The sequence below is a fragment of the Bipolaris sorokiniana genome, assembly GCF_000338995.1.
Source record: "Bipolaris sorokiniana ND90Pr unplaced genomic scaffold COCSAscaffold_6, whole genome shotgun sequence".
Classification (NCBI taxonomy): Eukaryota; Fungi; Ascomycota; class Dothideomycetes; order Pleosporales; family Pleosporaceae; genus Bipolaris; species Bipolaris sorokiniana.
The window spans coordinates 536,831-555,029 of record NW_006911900.1 but is presented as its reverse complement, the minus strand read 5'-3'; the positions used below and the strand labels follow the sequence as shown (position 1 = coordinate 555,029).

Genomic DNA, 18,199 nt, shown 5'->3' with positions numbered 1-18,199 from the left:
TTTTAAGTGACGATTGCCTGAAATTCTATATTGTTCGAAAGGAAATACACCTCCATAACTCAACCGGAGAAGTCGCCACTGACGGGCCCCACTAGCGTCGCTGCCTTATCGCCTTATCGAAGGCTGCGGGGAAGGCGCGACGCGACTGCACGTCCAACCTCATCATCAGCCCCTGAAAGCCCACGAATGTAATCAAGGCTTCACTGCGAGTATCTGCACAACAATAGATGGAATATCTGCATTTACGCACAGAGACACAACAGGCAATATCAGCAAATAATGACGCGACCAAGGCCGGTCACGCGCAAGCCAACGTACCCCGCGAACTATGATAAGTGGCCGCCCGGAGCTTGCGCGGGGATACGGCGACGCCACTGCTCCCTGAAAGCACGTCGCCTGATTCTCTGCTCTTCTTCGAGTCTTTCCCTCTCATATCGTGCCTGTGTCGACCCTGACGTAGACTCCAATGCTTAGAATACCTATATTTATTTCACCCCGTTAGATCAACCCATCAGTTCATGTGACCATTGGTCGCTGTATCAGCCCTGCTCCGAGGAGCCGCTGGTGCCTTGCAGTGAAGCTTGGATTGATACAACGGTAACTATACTTCCAATATGTAGTTATATAAGCTGACATAAGAGTTTACAGTGGTTAACTTGAATCATTGTTCGTCTTACCCCTCGCCAAACTCGCCCTTTTATTTACTTCGACAATGACTTGGTGGCGTCGCGACTCGGCCATCTCCCCTGTCCAGCGCTACGCGCAACGTCTACTCCGCTCCCACGAGGCTGCTCTTCGTACTCGAGGCTTCTCTCGCACACCATCGCAAAATGCAAAACATGGAGACGATAAGGGCACCAATCGCCCACCGGGCCTGTCCAATCTCGAGTGGGCACAATTGCAACACTATCAGCGGTGGCGAAAGAAGTTGATGGAGGACCCATATCAAGCTCTCTTCGGTGCGAGCAATAGTATGCTGAGTGGGAAGGGATTAAAAGATTGGGAGTGGATTAGCAACTCATTTCCCAAATGGATGCTGAGGGAGACGAACGACTATGGAGATGCCACGCCGCAACCAAAAAGAGAAAAAAACATGAACTCTTCGAAGAGAAATGCGAAGAAAGAAGACATGGACTATGAAGGGTCAGGTATCTCCAAAAAGAGGGAATCCCACTTCCCGCAGCCTTCCTTCAGGGCCACGCAAATCGGCGGTGACGATGCCCGTGCTATTGTCTCACCCTCGGACCTGAGAAGGCCGAGTGAGCAACTTCACGTTACAGTCATTGGGGAAAGTATAGAAGCGAGTACCCAATCCATTTTCAAGCCCCAATCTCCCACCTCCTCATCAAATGCATCTAACACTTTCGAATCATCGCCTCCGACACCACCGAAGAGTACACAGTCCTTCAGCGATTACATAACAAAGTCGAATTCGGATGCCATAGGCAAGATCGATAAAATGAGCAAGCCTACAACATCCCAAGGGGCTTCTTTCATGGATGGGTTTCTTACGGAAAAGCCTTCACAAGATGAACCAAACGTCGACACTCCGAAGGTTTCTACTTGGAAGGAAACTGCGCTACAGAGGCGTCTATTGCGAGACGATGTGATAAAGAAAGGCGTCAACAATGAGCCTTCAAGTATCCTGCCAGTCGTCAAAGAAGCTGGAACTATGCCGCCGGCTGCAACCATAGATGAGAACTCTACAGCGCCACAAGTGAAGCAAGCTGTACTTGTCGCAGACGTGCACGAAGAACAAAAGCCCTCGCTCAACGAATACGTGTATTCACCAAAAGATCACGCTGTACCTACTAGGTCAACATCAGAGACACTCAGTCAACTGCCTGAAGATGATATTGACTTCTTGAGTGCAGCTGAGATCCGCGCGTCCATGGGTACGAAGAAGAGTAAAATCCTGAGCGACGAACAAAGGAAAACAGAACGAGAAAACTTAGAAAAATCTTTTGCTGAAGCACACGCCGAGACAAACGAAGTGGACCCGATGATTGAATCGAAGATCATCAATGATCAACTTGTTCGCCGCATAGAGCGTAAGATGCAGATACCAGAAGAGCCAAAGGAGATCGATGAACCTCAGCCGACTACAAAAACTGATCAGACATCGACGCTGGCAAACGAGGCCCAAATGGAGTCTAGTATTGAGCGTATGAAATCTTGGCTCGAGCAGGGTGGTGCTATATTCTCCAGCTACTTCTGGCAAGATCCAACAGAGGAAGCAGACGCAAAGAAGACTCGCTTGTTCTTCGACAGGGTGCTCGAGCGTATTCGCAAGGGACGCTCAACTATGAGACAAGTCATTGAAGATCTAGAGACAGATATTCCTGCGTCCAAAGCACTGTTAAAACGCATGAAAGCCGACGAAGACGTCTTGGACTCTGCAATCCATGCTTTGCGACAACGCTCAGGTAGCGCCAAGATGCACTCGTTGACGCCCAAGAAGGTCCGAGCGATACAGTCCCTGCGTTTAAAGTATCAGGACACAGACAATGATCTGAACAAGGCTTACGCGGCTTTGGAGGAGATCGGCAAATCCGAAGCTGCCAAGAATCCTCCCTTGGCTTTCAAGCAACGGCTCGGCTTGTCAGCGAAGATCATCCAGAAAAACGCTCATCTCACACGGTATTTGATTTGGAGTCTGCAAGCTCGTCTCGAGGACCCGGAGATCGACCGAAGCATGCTGGTAAACTACAAAGCTGTGGCTAACAGCTTACTGACGCTGAGGGATACCCAAATGGCTCTGTCTCGACTGGTGGACCGTGCTATGTTGGTATACGGGGTAGTGCCACAGACTGTGGAGAAGGCCGAATCGATGGACCAAAGCATTCTGAATACGCCAAGTGAGCATGGGCAAGTGTCTCATGAGTTGTCTCCCAGTATGAACAAGATCGACAAAGCCCAGCTTCGTGCTAGAATAGCGGCTGAAGAACACCTTGCCAACGAGGTTGATGCACAAAAGTTAGCAATGCGCGGACTGTCAGACGATGGGTATGTGCGTGAGCCAAAGGCCCTGGCGAAGAAGTCATTTGAGGAGCGTAGCCCGCTTGACCACAGCCTCTACAGACCCTTTGGACCGGTGCTGGAGAGTCTGGGTAGTGAATTGCCTTCAAGAATTGAAGTGTCCAAACCCGAGGAAGTGGAACAGAAGTACAACGATGCTGAGCTGGTCGCTGAAGTGCAAAAGGCTTACGAAGATACTTATGGGCCAATTATTGCTGACCCCCAGCAGCTGGACACTGCTGATGAAGTAAAACATGACCAAGAGAATGCTGTTAAGAAGTTTGAGATGTTGAAAGACAACCCTACAGTCAGTGAGGAGATTCCAGTAGGGGCCAGCGCTACCCAGGCGCCCGAGCCTGAAATCACCACTTCACAAATTGCAGAGAACGAGGCTACCAGCGCACAAGTCGAGGCCTCGACCGAAACCTCTACTCCAACACCTCAACTCACGCAAACATCTCCAGAACCCGCCACTGAGACCTCTACAACAGCAACCTCGTCCGCCATTCCAACTGCTAACCTCCCAACCCACTACACCATCCTAATCCACAACGCAGAAACCAACACCCTCACCCACACAACCTCGACCTCCCCACCACCCCGCGACCCCTCACCCACAATCCCCCTCCACACCGCCCTCGCAAGCCTCTCCTCCCCCTCAAAATTCATCCCCCACATAACCCCAGACTGGGAAATTGTAACCGCAAAACCAGACATGCTCATCTTACGCAACGTACTCGACCCATCTCCTTCCAGCACCCCCAAGGCTCTGAATGCACCCGAGCACAGCAACACCGCAGATGAATGCGATGTCCAGCGTGCAGGAACCGTGAACCCAATCGATGGTACTACGCGTCTCTCCCCAACGGGATATGTAGGACCTGAAGAGAATCGCGAGCAGCTAGAGAAGGAATTTGAGGAGCGGAGACGCGCGGCGGAGCGGGTGGTGCTGGGGTCTGGTGCTGATCCGGAGGAGAGTGCGAAGGGCTCAACGGCGGGGAGTACGAAGAAGAAGGGACGCGGGGCGGGAGTTGTCAAGACAGCGATTTGGGCGGCGGCTGTGTGTTATGTTGTTGGTGTTTTGGGTGAGGTTGTTGCTTAAAGGCTGTGTAGGAGGGGGTTTATGCTATTCGCACCTTTTTGTAAATCTTTTTCTTTCCTTTGATATGTTTTTTTCTTGTTCCGATGGTTGTATCTACGCGTCGTTGGATCTACACCGCTCTGGCTTCTATATTCCGGTTCTGGCTCAGGAGTCATTATCATGTATAAATATCTCATATCGTAAATGGAAATAAAATTCATAGCATCAACCAAAAAGTCTGAAGCGAGTTTGAAATTTCGATGTTGGTCATTACGAGTCTATATGTTGTAGTACTTTCATAAGTACGTGATACCTGATTGGAATCATACCGCGTGTCTTAACTTACAGACACTTTTTTCCATATCGCTCTCGCTAAGAATCCCGATTTTAGAAAGGACGAGAAAAGAAAATAAAAAGAGGAAAGAAATTGAAACACGACTAAAAGTGCGGCGTATTCAAAGCCATAACCATCAGCAGACCAGAAATCAGACCCGCAGAAGGCAAGGTAATGATCCATCCGGAGAAGATGAAACCAACTTGCTTCCAGTTGACAGCCTTCAGATCAAAGTTGCATAGGGCAACACCGATAGTAGCGCCAGTCAGACATTGAGTGGTGGAAACAGGAAGAGCGAGACGAGAAGCCAGCAGGACGGTAATGGCAGCACCGAGTTCCATGGAGAAACCACGGGTAGGGGAGACCTGAGTGATCTTATTGCCGAGGGCGCGGATAATGTGGTAGCCGTAGAACCAGAAGCCGAGACCGAGGAGGAGACCGGCAACGATGAGAATCCAGATGGGGGTGTTGGCTTCCTTAGTGACGACGCCAGTGGTGTAGGTGTCGTAGGAGCCTACCCAGGGACCGACTGCGTTAGCGACTAGAAATATAAACGTTAGCAGGTGTTGATGCATGTAGGTGGGAGATAAGTATAGATTGTTAGCTTACCATCGTTGGAACCGTGAGCAATGGACATCATCATGGCAGAGGCAACTTGAGCATATGTCCAGAGATGCTCAACGCGGTTGTCGTAGACAATTGCGCGTGCGTGGATGGCACCGAGATCTGAATATGTGTGTTAGACATCGTCAAGTGGAACGGAGAGGCGATGTAACTTACCCTTCTGAGAAACGACATCGCGAGAAACACCCTGGAGGAGAAGGAACTTGGTCCAGTTGACAATCTTCTTGGGTGAGTAAAAAGGCAGGTGCTTGACAGGCTCCAACCAGCGCTCCTCTGGCTCGGGTGTGGCGGGGACAAGGTGGACAATAGGACCTTCGCTAGGAGGGAGGGGGTTGGAAAGACCGCGGCCGGCACGCTCAATGTCAAGGTTGTCGCCACTGGTGGCGGGCTGTTTGTCGGAAGAAGTGGAATGAGCAGTTTCCTTTTCACCCTTGAGTTTGTCTTGACTAGCCAGACTGTCTGCGGGAGCTGCCTTGGCATAGTAGTCGGTGACAATCTGGTCTCCCTTGCCGGGGAAGTAGATTGGAATGTTCTCGCGGTAGAGAAGAGGGCCGAGAGGAATGTGCCAGAACCTCATTCTAGTGTCGCCCTTGACAAGACGGCGAGTGAAGTAGGGAACGAAGAAGATGTACCCAATGGCAAGGACACCAAAGAAGACACCGAGGATAAGACCAGTGCCCTTGCCAGAGCCCATTTCCTCGAGGCTCTCACCTCTTGGATTCTCGTCAATGATGAACAGAGCGAGAATAGCAGCAGTAAAAGCAAGGTAGAATGGGATTAGGCGGAGACCCCACTTGAGAGGGTCCTTTCGGTGGAGCACACCAAACTTGACAGTCAAGAACAGGGCAGCCGAGAAGGCAGCGGAGATGAATGGTGCAATTACCCACGAGGCAGCGATTTGCGAGATGGAACCTTTCTTCCAGCCCCAGCTAAGAGGCGACTGAGCAGCAATACCAGCACCAGCAAGGGCACCGACGACGGTTTGCGTAGTGGAGACGGGCATACCCATAAAGGTGGCGATGGTGAGGAAGGTGGCAGATCCGACTTCAGCGCAACCCATAGCCAGCATGAGTGTAGCAGGCGCAGGCTTGAAAGTGTCAAGGTCAAAGATGCCCCCCTTGATGGTACCAGTGACACGTGCACCGAGTGCGACGGCACCGAAGAACTCTGTGAAGCAGGCGAGGATACCGGCGTGCCACATCTTCAGGGTGCGGGCAGCCACCGAGGTGGCATAGGAGTTGGCGACATCGTTGGCACCGTTGGAGGCCGATGAGAAGACAAAGGCAATGGTAGTGATGGCAAGGATCCAGTTGTACTTCTTCAAGGCGGGAGCCATAGTTGAGCAAGGACGGCGAGCTGTTGCGCCTTCGGAACTGGGACAAGAGGAGGTGATCAGGATGAGGAACCTTTGGATAGATTGATTGCAACGGATCTTATATAGATAATGTTGTTATTGGGTATGTGGGAACCCAACTGCATGAGATCCATGCCAGGATGCCTGGAAGTGAATGAAAAGGCCGCGGTAGGTGAGTATCAGACGGCGAGGCAAAGTGGATCGTTCCAGCCACGGCATCATGCTGTTTAGCCCTGGCCACAACCTATTGCCCAACAGGATCCATTTTTCTGGGCCTCTAGCAGGATTGTGGATGGCATAATGGCATGCCACTGGCGTGTATGGACCAGTAGACCAGCCAAATGTAAAGGAGCTGAGCGGGAGCACGCGACTTACTTACGCATCAGGGTCGCGTAAGGTGGAGCCAGATCATGGCAGTGGGGGCCAGAGATTGAGTGTGGACGAACGAGAGTTGGGGATATCAGCACGTTGTCCTCCATGTCGCGCCCGGGGCAGTTTGCCATGCATTCCGCCAAGTCCGCCCAGGAAATTTCCCAGTCCGCCTTCGAAATTTCTGCTACCGCCAAGTCTCTCGCTCTACTACTCTACTCCTGTTCGCCCACCAATCAGAGTACTCCCTTGAAGCATGCGTTCAATCTACAAGCTTACAATTCACGAGAGGAAGACAGTACTCGACGCTGTTGTTCGACGCCACAGCAGAAACTCGTTGTTCCGCCTTGCCGCATATCCGTTAAGCAATCCGGACTTCGCCATGGCAGTCTTCAGCGAGCTTACCTTATGTATCATGACATGCCTTGTCTCTAAAACAAGCTGTGTCGCTTCCCTCGACATCACTCAATCTACAGGAGACGTTGCCTTTTTCGGACCCACCCACACCACATGTATATCATAGTCCATGTCCAGACAGGCACGTCTCCCACCACAAACATCAGCCCATGTGCTTCAGTCCAATGTACGCCAAGCACTCTGCACCAGACAGCCCAGAATGAAGCCTATTTGTCGTCACTTGGCTCCTTGAAACCCGCCATGTGCCAACGTCATGAAGCACCACTGTATACCTATAGCCTTGGTATTCTAATACTCGGCAGACTTTACATGTCGAGAAGCGACCGTAAAGTCTTACTCTGCTGTACCAAGATCTGCAATTGTGCGCATTCCTACGACTTTCTGCTCGTCAACCTAGGAATTTCCCAGTCAGCTTACCACTAGAACCACTCGCCAACTCGCCACTAGTATCCCGAGAACTTGGTGGACAAAATTAGTATTTTATAATGACAATGGCAATTGGCTACCGACACTATCTCCTTCCGCCCCATTCTCGCCTGCAAAAGCTGCATATGCACGAATTCGAGACCCGCGGGATCTCCGCTGCACGTCTTCTGCCCAGGCTGCCGAGCCCGTATGGCGCCACTCTTGGTATCCATGATCCACTCTTGGTATCCATGATCCACTCTTGGTCTACGTGCGACTGTAGATTCCTACCTTTTCTTCTCTGGTGAGTTAGGCATTCAAACAAGGCTTTCCCGTGCCATGCTAGTGCAGTATCAGACTTAGTTTTTCCTTGCGTAGTCGATACGAAAAACAGACGTCACAATGCCCTGTAACTTACTATAACTGTATACTTGTCACGCTCTCTAGACGAATCCCTTACAAGCTATCACATCAAAGAGTGGTCGTGCGCAAGAGCTAACAAAAGGGTGAAGTCGCTGCATGTATACCATTCTAGGGCTGCCTGGAACAGCGATACGTTTCTTCATCCAGCTTTATACCACCCCTTTAACACAACATCGACCAGCCTACGCTTGCTTCATACGATCCCTCTCTCTTTCTGTCGTATTAACATGTCTAATCAATCTACATCACACGCGCATCCACACCCCGCACCGTTTCACGTAACAAAAGCAAAAGATCAAGCTTGAAACTCCATTTTCCGCATCTAAAACAACAGCAGCACATACACCTCGGCCTACAAATTCTATCGTACACTGCCAATATACCAAGGCAAAGTATGTGGGTCACTTAATCTACCTGCAATACACCTGAGTATCTTAAGTACCCTGATCGTACTGGTAATAACTTGTTCGCTTGACTGCATGTCACAAAAGAAAAAGATTCTCGCTCCAACAAAGGACAGAAGGGCGAATGCCCAACCGACATCCACATCACAAAATAACAAAATCACCGCGATGCGGCGATTCCGTAGCTTGGTCTCTCGCTGAGGAAGGGGAACACTCTGCCAAGTAAAGAAGTGCCAGAGCATATAGCCCAGAGAGCGCTTCTTGAAAAAAGGTATTTGCGAGCGCTAAGCATATTAGCCCGATAGATTCTTAGCTATATATAAAAACCCTAATCCTAACCCTAATACTCTAAGCAGTCTTCTGTATAAAGAAGCGATAGATATATAAAAGCTAGACGAATCCCACTCTTATTCTCCCCTCATCAACCTCTCCCCTCTTACCCACCCTACCCTACTACTTCCGTGACCCTCCATCCCTACTCACTACTCATACCAAACAACTCCCCCACGAAGACTGCTCCGCCCTTGATATCTAAACTAGTCTCTTATTCAAAAGATATACAAATGTATAAAGACCTTTTTGCTACTACTACCCGAAAACTCTACATAACGGCAAGGAACGACCTGAGAACGACGTAAAACGATTTGATATCCCCCCGTGTCTCTAGAGATTAGTTTTGGGTAATGATGTGTAGATTAGAAAACGGGCTAAAAGTACGGTTATTACCTGTGGGGATATGGATACATGGGTGGGTTGGAAGAGAGATAGGGATGTAAGAGTATTGACGAGGTATGTGTGTGTGTGTGTGTGTTTATAGGAGGAAATTGCTGTTTCAGTGGTGTGGAGTATATGCTTACGCCATATTCGCCTTTGGGGCAGTATGAAGGAGTGGTAGGTACCCAGATTTTGTCTCTAGTGTGTATGTATGTGGATGTTAGAATGAGAAAGTAGTGCTGGAGTCTTACAAAGGTTTCAACTCCGACGGTTTGCTAGATCCCGGTGTAAGTGAGTCAAGTCAAATGACTTTCTCGTCAGCGTAAAAAAGGAAAAAAAAACTGTGCGATTGTTGTGGCTGAAAGCTGTAGAGTGAGACCTTGTTAGGACAGTAATAAAGGTGAAGACGTAATGACTTTGATAGCCACTAGGCGGCCAGATCGCTCAGTTCTATTACCCGGTTCCATGTTTTCAAGTCACCAACAATTTAACAAGACGCGAGCTTTAAAGAGTAGGATATGGGGGGTATTCAATTGTTGCTAAGTTACCAAACGGCCGAAAAAAGAGATACCAGGCATCGAACTTTTTTTCTCTTTCTTTCTCGTCAAGTCATCTCAGGTATACAACTTGGAGGGAAAAAAAGAGAAACACATTGCCTCGCATCAAGTCCGAACACATCCATTCTACCCATCCCAAAATCCTAAAATACATTGGAAGAATTGAAACAATAACGACAAAGGAAAAATAGCTGCGTACAGCAGTGACGGTGGCGGTGATGCTGAGCCCTTCAAGCTCGATGATAGTGGGAGCAATCTAATATGACTATGCAATACACACAAAAAAACTCTATAATGGTTCTCATAGCGTGGCTTTTCCCTTCCGAAAAACAAGAAAAGAAAAGCACATCAGTGGGGGTAGGTGGGGTATCAAAGAAAAAGAAACGAAACGAAAGCCAAAAAAGGCTTTCTCTCACTCTTCTATATGCTCGCTGTCGGACACAAAGGAAAAGAAAAAAAGCGTATAGGGAAGAAAAGGTTGCGTAGGGGCGTGAGTCGTATATGAGGCATATCGTTACACGTCCTTTTTTGTTTTCGTTTTTTTTTCTTCTAATTTTGCGTCGCATACATATGCAATTGGTCATGCATCTGAGGTGTCAAATGGCGAAATGATTGTTGCTGGTGGTGCATAAGATGCTGTTGATGTTGGAGATGTTGTTGATGTTGCATTTGGTGAAGAGACGGTTGCTGCTGCTGCTGCTGCTGTTGTTGCTGCGGCTCAGGTGTGTGCCGCATGCCCATTACTGCAATAGGATAATCTCCGTTCATGTCTGGCATGGTTTGGCTCATACTCGATGACGGCCTGGAATGAGTGGAACTGCTCCTAGACGCGCTGAATCGATTACCAATCTTATGAAGGGGTTTCGTGATCAGCTGACCAATTGACGGGCGGTCGTAGTACTGTGATTCTTCGAATTGAGGCGCACCGCCGAAATAATTCGGGTACAGTGCCTCCAATGGGTTAGGGGCAGTCTTGGCCTGATCAATGTACTCATTAGGGTACATTTGAGCTTGCTGAGTCTGATCCATGATTGGGGTGTGTGTATTTGGTGTGTGCATTGCGGCCGTAGTCATAGCCGGTGGGAGATCGGGTATAGCCGGTTGCGCTACATCAAGGTAATCTCCAGGATCCACATCCATGTAACTGATACGGTGGTTTGTGTTGTCGCGAGCAGGCGACTGTGGCTCCATAAATGGCGAAGATGCGCAATCGTAACTGGGTACATGCGATAACGAGTTGATGGCGCGAACCAATGCCGCATTGACAGTTGCAAGGCGAGCCCGTGCAATGTGCGGATCAGAATTTCCAATGAGAACATGCATCCGCTGTTCGCGTGATAACTTTTCGACATTTGGTACAGAGTCCCTGGATGGCGTGACAAAACCTGGGGGTAGCTGTTGGTCGACAGGATCTAGTTGCATGTCAGAACGCAGGCTCAAGGCAGTGATGAGAACCTCTTCACGGCTTGGTCGGAGATCACAGCATTGAAGCTTCTGTCGGAGGATCCGCGTGTTGTCAGGACACCAGCTGATCTGTGAGCGGCTCTCTCGGAGCCTTTCGTCCAAACAGGAGATCAATTCCTTCCATGTATCGTAGAGAGCTTCTTGTCGAATCAGATTCCGAATGACATTCGAGTACTTCCACTGGTCTATTGTCGCGCCGTTCTTCATATGTTTTGCCACATGGTCACATCGCTCGTCCCAGCCGATACTAACCTCTTTGCATTTGTCGAAACCGCAGCCGAATACCCGTCGAGGGAGGAGGGTAATGCCAATGTCGGTCAACGAAGGCAAGGGTCGGCCGGTGTGATAGCGCTGGTGGTGCTTGATGAAGTCCTTTTGTCGATCAAAAATACGGTTGCAGCCGTTGACAATGCACGGCCAATCTTCGCCCGTTTCATGCATTCTCATCTCGTGCTTTTTCCAATCGGACTTGGCCTTGAAGGTCTTTTGGTTCTTTTGCTCGGCACAATAGGTGCAGAACATGTAGGATTCGCCCGTTTGGCTTTGCGACTTGTCATCGTCGGCAAACAAGACGGGAGAGGCGACACTGAGATTGTCTGTTGGTGTGCTGCTTGGCTCAATCTTGAGGTCGAGCGGACTGTCCGTGTCCGAAGACATGGCAGCAGGCACGGGGCGGGTGGGGTCTAATCCAACTGGATACGAGCGTGGCTCTGGTCGCTTTGGCTGGGAACGCGACGAAGATGACGAGGCCATGGGAGAGTGTCTGTTGCTGTTGCTGCTCGACGAGGAAAAGGTCGACGTCATTGATAGCCGGGAGCGCCATGATGAGCCTGATGAAGAGGTGGCGGATGAGCTGACGGTGCTAGTGGACATGAAGGATGAGGCAGTTGAATTGCGGCCTGAACTCGGTGAGCGCATGGACAGGAGCCAGCCAAAGAGCAAAATTACATACGTGACTCTAGGGCCTGTGAAAACATTCGCTGAATCAAATGCGGAGGATGCCTTGCGAGCAAGGCCTCGATGTGTCGCATGGATTCTTCTGGTATTTCGACATTGTCGTCCATGGTTGCGGTGGAGCCGCTTGCTCGTGGGGGAGAATGGGCCTCGCGAGCTATCGCAACATCCCAGTGGACCCCGCGCAGCCTCGAAACTACAGGCGACGACTGTGGAAGCGCAGTCAATGAAGGTGTATGAGAGGTGGGGAAGGTCTCGAGGCGTTGGGGGGAAAGTGGCAGCCAAGGAATGGAGAGTCGTGTATCCGAGCAGGCATCCACTACTGTTGGTGCGACAAGTTGATATACGGGCGGGATCACGTCGCCCAAGATTGCAGCGGGGAGGGCGGAAACAGCACTCTTCTAGAAGACGTATGGAAGGATCGTAGAAGCAGCTAAACGGGGATTGCTCACTGGGGCACTCGTGCGCAATACCGACAAGACCACGCACCCTGGTTTTGGCCTCAAAGCTGGGGCAAGGCTGAGGGTGATGCAGGGTATACCAGTGTAGCGTGTTTGAATGTGGCGCGACTCGGCGCGGCTGGTCGAGGGGGCCAGGACAAGGCCAGAGATGAGGGTGAAGGGCAGCGTCGCGATAGACAGACTGGCAGAGAGCACTGGTGCGACCGAATATGTATCTAGATATGCACTTGAGTGCTGGCGTCCACGGCTGGACAATGGTGTGTGTGGCAGGGCGTATAGGTTGCTGGTTGAGGGCCGCACGCACCCGTAGACCGTCGCAAAACGGGATGGTAAGGGGCTCGCAGTGCGGTACCTGGATGACGCGCCGCTTAATGGGTTGCCCAAACGGGCGTGGTGCTGCCATGCTGCCATGGGGGCCCTATACTGCACCCACAAGGGCCCTGATACCATTTCGCTGCACGCGCCCACGGTCGGCACGCCACCGGCTCACCAGCGCGTGAGCGAGTGAGGGCTCGTCCTGCCACGTTGTACACGAACGGGTGGAGGTGTTCTTGCTGAGTTCGCCCAAGTTTACCAGGAGTATGTACATACGTACGTACTTTGTTTCCTCACCCACCTAGGCCCACAGCATAGCAAAAAGCTCGATGGCCATGCATTCCCCCACCAACCAAGACAGCCCTCAGTGGCGGAGGCATCGGGAGGTGCTGACGGCACGACTTCGCTGCTCCGTGCACGTCTTGGGCCTGCGATGGGACCTAATAGGTGTAGTAGTGACAGTGACAGCGACAGTCAGGTCAGTGGAATCATGATTGTGTACTACCCTGGCGTCGAGTGTGTGGTTACTTACTAGTTACCGTACATCTGCGGTCCTTTGTCGCTAGCTGCAGGTCCTGTCATGGCATGTCCCAGCCCATCACGCCCATGGGCGCATCCGCGGATGAGAGTGCGACGTTTTGGGACCACGGCACAAGGCGGGTTGGGGTCCATGGCTGCTCTAACAAGGCGGAACCCTTAATCTTGAAGCCATTTGCAGAGCTAATGTCCAGTGCCGGCGGTGGTTGGAGTGAGCAACGGGCAATGCGTGACTGCCAGTGGACGCGGACGCGGATGCGGACGCGCATAGCGTGGGGATTGGGTTCGTAGTCACGTGATCCGACACGCCTTCTCCAAGCATGGCATGACTCCGACCCTGACGGCGCCTTCCAGCTAGGTTTGTAGGCGTGCAAACCCCATTCTTCCCCACCACGGTCGCCCTGTCTCTCCAATTCTCCAAACCTTGTAGCCTCATACCTGTTGGTGTCTGTTCTGCATCCAGACCCTTTTCTCTAAAAACAGATCCTTGCGCTATCCGAAAACATCTCTCTCCATCCGTGCGCCGCAAGCTGTCGTTGGCCAGTACCCGAACGGCACAGGTCGGCGAGTGACCATACCAAGGCTGTCTCTACTCAGCATGTCCAGTGACGATTGACTGCCATGAGAGGTGGAAGACTGTGAGCATGGCCCTGTCAAGCATGTATGTGACTTTAACTACCCTCACATGCAGTCGCCGAGAACAGCAGGTAGAGCATGTACGTAAGCAAGTAAGCATTCGACCCGACAGCAGAGAAACTTGCGGCGACTATGCCCTAGCCGGCAGAATATGCCCACTGTCACGAATGTCGCAAGGTACCCATGGTCAACAGACAAAGTTCCGTCAGAATGCACTCCTGCTATTTGCAGCATCCAGGTATGTCTGTCCAGGCACATGCACGTGGACATGCGCGTTGCGCAGCATATGCATGTAACGAGCAATCGGAAGCGCAGCGGCAGTTACATAGTAAGAACAGCCGCTCTCGACTGGCAACAGCCGCAAACCGCATTACATTCACCCCATACCAACCCAAAAAACGGCAGCCGGGGCCTCTCCGCCCACCCGACTTTCCCTTTTCGTCAATCCGCACTCGCTCCAACACGCTAACGTCATTTCCTCGATCAACAGAATAGCCTTTGGAGCTTGGACGCGATCCACACTCGCCTATGTCCGCGCCGCACTCAATCGATTGCGACGGACACGGCAGAGCACACATGTGCCTGTATTTAACCGTGAAGCCCTACCCGTGAAACCACTAGGCACTTGCCGCCCGGGGCGATGTAGTCCGACTGCCCACGGAGTCATCACGGAGCTGGTACCGAAGCCGGCTCGACCTACTCCCACTAGGACTGCTTTATGCCGACGCAAAACTTGAAAGGGGTACATGTCATGGCCGGAGCAGAAACAATATTACATATTGTTGTAGGTATATTTGCTACTGACACGATTACGAGCATAGCTGGGATCTTGTAAGCCACGAGTGACAGACTATCTTGAAGAACCTAACTAGGCCACCTGTATTCATATTGCTCTGCCTTGGCTCAAGAAGCTTCCTTGTTGATATGTTGATAAAGCTTGTTTGGCAAAATGTCTGTGCAAGCTCCACAGACTGAAAAGAGCTTTTCGCCCAAGATTGCTTACTCTCCATCTTGTCCGTGGAGAAATAGCAGAATGCAAGAGTGTTATCATATCAAAATCACCTGTTCACTTTCTCTTCTCCTTGAGAACATTACTACAGGTCAAAACATATATGCAAAGAAGAATCGAATATATACAACAAACAAGAAAAATTCCAATCATCCAACTCCCAGCACTAGTTGACAAACTTGCCATCACAGTCAAAATCCCCCTTTGTCCTAAAATTGCACAAACTGCTCTTTCCACCCCCAAAAACGTGTACATTGTTAAACGTAAAGTCACTGCAACTTCCCTCTCCGCACAGGATATAGTAGTTGCGTCCCTCGTGCGTCGCCGTGCCCCAGATATCCTGCATGGTGATATTCTGGATCTTGACGCCATTCGTCGGTTTCCCCGTTGGACCACCGTTCAGATAGTCCTGCTGGATATCAATGCCATAGATGGAAATATTCTCAAGAAAGATATTCTTGAACAGAATATTCGTAATGGAACCCGTAGTGTTTGAGTTTGACTTGATCCTCGCTCCGTTCTCGGCGTTTAGAACGAACGAGTTTGTGAAGGAGATGTTGTTGACGATGTTATCTGTGTTTCGTCAGTCACATAGCCACGTGCATTCCAATCATTTCCCTTATTCCTGCTTGATCGATCCAAGAGAAGGGGTTGTATGGAGGATTGAAAGAGAAGAAAAGAAAAATAACTCACTCGACTTTCCCCCCACCGACCCAATCGAAAGCCCATGACTCCCATTACACCACATGTTATTCACCACAATCCCATCTCCACTCGTCACCGCAACACAATCATCCTGATTCACCACCACACTATCCCGAATCCGCACCCCTTTGCTACTCGCCACCCCAAACCCATCGCTATTATGCGCCGCCGCCAACCCCTTGGACACATTATTCGCCGCATACCCCTCCGCGTTATCCAGCCGAATCTTGTAAACATCCAAGTCCTCGCTATTCGTAATCGCAAAGCAGTGCACAGGGTAGTTCTTGATGTACATGTCGTGGATGGTAGAGCAGCCAGTCACGTTTTTGACTTCGATAAAGTGGTTGGGTTTGATGCGCCCACCGTTACTGCCCAGGCCGTCCCACCATGCGGGGCCGTTGCCGTTGAGGACTGCGAAGGGGGCCGCGGTGATTTCGATGTCGGTGCCGCTGACGATTATGAAGGGGTAGTTGGCTGCGGCGTACTCCCAGAAGGTGGTGCCCGCGAAGGTGACTTTGGTGCCGCGTTGTAGCTTGGAGAGGTTGACGGTGCGGTTGCCTGGGACGCGGATGTTGTCGAGGGTGATGTGCGTGCAGGCGGCTACTGCCGCAGGTATTTGTGTGTATTGGGTTACATGGCAGATGGGGTTGGGGGGTGGTGGTGGCGGCGGGTGTCTGCGTTGGCAGTTTGAGGGGACCGCAGTGACTTGTGTGGCGCTGAGGAGAGCGAGGAGGGTGGAAAGGTCTGTTTTGGGGACATGTTAGATACGAATGGTTATTCTACATACGACGCGGGCCGTGATGGCGGAGGAAGAGCATCTTACTATTGCCCAACATGACTACTTTCAATCCCTTAGTACCCAACAAAAAACCTTAATAATATCACAGGTGTTAAAGAGCAAGAAATAAAATAAAACCAGGGACCTGGCCCTGTCTACCTAAATACCCCCAACTTCCCTATACTGCGGCAATGCGCAAAGCGGGTCTTGCTCACCGTCCTTATTTCCCGGTACCGCTAAATGTCTCTTTACTTACCTTTCTCCGCCTTTAGGTAATATCCCCTGCCGCTTTCCCGGTGCCAAACAAAAGCCGCTACTAAGCTAGTCCTTCAATTGTCTGAATTAACATTCGTTATCTCTTTTCTCGCCCGTTGGGCCCACAAAATTCTGCACATGTATAGTATGCAACAAGCATGCCCAAGCATCGCAAGCGAAGCTTAAATAAGTACCCAAGCTGGGGAGCGAGGCCCCCACTTTCTGCGCCCGCTTTTGGCGAAGCTAGAGAAAATGAATCGCTGGACGGCTTGTTCAACGTACATGCATACCGTTTTCATTTTCTCAACGTGGAAACTAAAACAACTGCCAAAACCCTAGATGTTATCTTTCTTGAAGAAAAGGGGCGGGTATCACGCCCTCTTCTCATCCCCCTCACATGAAGCTAGTGCTACTATTTTTTCTCTCTGTCTCCTCGGTGGTATTCCCACCAGATCCAACAACCGTGCTCCCGCCGTGTAATTTAAACAAACCCCCACGATGTGCAAATCTCGCTCTTTTTGCTGCATTCCTGTCTAGTTTGCAATTACCACACAAAAAAAAAAGTTATACACACGTACATTTGCATACACTGAGAAGCATGTTTACCTCAGCGCACAAATATTGTACGGAGATTTGGCTGAAGTGTGTATTTTTGGCAATGCGCCCCAGGAAGAAGAAAAAAGATAACACAACAGTAGGGGGTGGAGATGTATTGCCTACCTAGTAACTAGTATTCCCACAGCAAATGTAAAGTATGGCGGTAAAATCATGCAACAATCGTACATAATTCTTCCTGTTTCTTTGCCATCGCTTGAACTAATCCACGTACGTACCTTCAACACGGAAAATCTCTCTTCCGTCCATACATCCTCCCTCCCTTCCCACGCCCGCCCCGCTTACCCGCACGGCAAGGATACCAAGGGGCCAGGGGACATGCTGTCATGTCAGCAGAAAGTGGAGGGTGCAGTGCAAGGGAAGTAGTGAGTTATATTAAGCATCACTAACATCACTAGCAATAGCAACGTCTTGCCTGGGATGCTCAACGCACAGGCCACACACGGCAGGAGGGTGATGATGACGATACGAGGAGAAGAATACGCAGAGGGAGATGGAGGCGGGATGCGGGATGCGGGATGCGGGTAAGCTGCCAAGGGATGTTGCCCCCTTTCATTTGGTAGAACATGGAGTGTGGGAGGTACCAAAGGGAAAAAGGGAGATGTAGGAAATCCGAGGTCAGGAAGACGTAAGTATGGTCATGGGTCTCCGTTTAGGGTTTAGGAGGGGGAGTAATTTTGGACTAGTTTTTTGTTCTAAGTGCATACATGGCATGTGTAGGAGGTGGCGATCTGCGGGGGAATGAGCACGTAAGTGAAGCAATAAAAGTG

At 50.6% G+C, this 18,199-nt stretch overlaps 4 protein-coding genes across 4 annotated transcripts; 1 reads left to right on the top strand and 3 right to left on the bottom strand.

Moving 5' to 3' along the window:
- The first annotated feature begins 364 nt into the window (after positions 1-364).
- On the top strand, positions 365-4,335 carry COCSADRAFT_36179 (uncharacterized protein). Its single transcript, XM_007700925.1, has 2 exons — positions 365-597; positions 649-4,335. Exon 2 carries the CDS (start codon positions 713-715, stop codon positions 4,118-4,120), a length of 3,408 nt encoding a protein of 1,135 aa, XP_007699115.1. The 5' UTR covers positions 365-597; positions 649-712; the 3' UTR covers positions 4,121-4,335.
- Positions 4,336-4,537: 202 nt separating this feature from the next.
- COCSADRAFT_88149 (uncharacterized protein) lies at positions 4,538-6,393 on the bottom strand (the record flags this gene model as incomplete). Its single annotated transcript, XM_007701175.1, has 3 exons — positions 4,538-4,974; positions 5,043-5,159; positions 5,214-6,393. The coding sequence occupies 3 exons, from the start codon at positions 6,391-6,393 to the stop codon at positions 4,538-4,540; spliced, it is 1,734 nt and encodes a 577-aa protein (XP_007699365.1).
- A 3,856-nt stretch (positions 6,394-10,249) lies between these two features.
- COCSADRAFT_170639 (uncharacterized protein) lies at positions 10,250-12,228 on the bottom strand (the record flags this gene model as incomplete). The annotated part of the gene is made up of 2 exons (XM_007701174.1): positions 10,250-12,063; positions 12,117-12,228. 2 exons carry the CDS (start codon positions 12,226-12,228, stop codon positions 10,250-10,252), a joined length of 1,926 nt encoding a protein of 641 aa, XP_007699364.1.
- A 3,007-nt stretch (positions 12,229-15,235) lies between these two features.
- On the bottom strand, positions 15,236-16,685 carry COCSADRAFT_199037 (glycoside hydrolase family 28 protein). The gene is made up of 3 exons (XM_007701173.1): positions 16,605-16,685; positions 15,770-16,525; positions 15,236-15,649 (listed from the first exon to the last, which is right to left on the bottom strand). The coding sequence occupies exons 1-3, from the start codon at positions 16,615-16,617 to the stop codon at positions 15,243-15,245; spliced, it is 1,176 nt and encodes a 391-aa protein (XP_007699363.1). The 5' UTR covers positions 16,618-16,685; the 3' UTR covers positions 15,236-15,242.
- Positions 16,686-18,199: the final 1,514 nt, after the last annotated feature.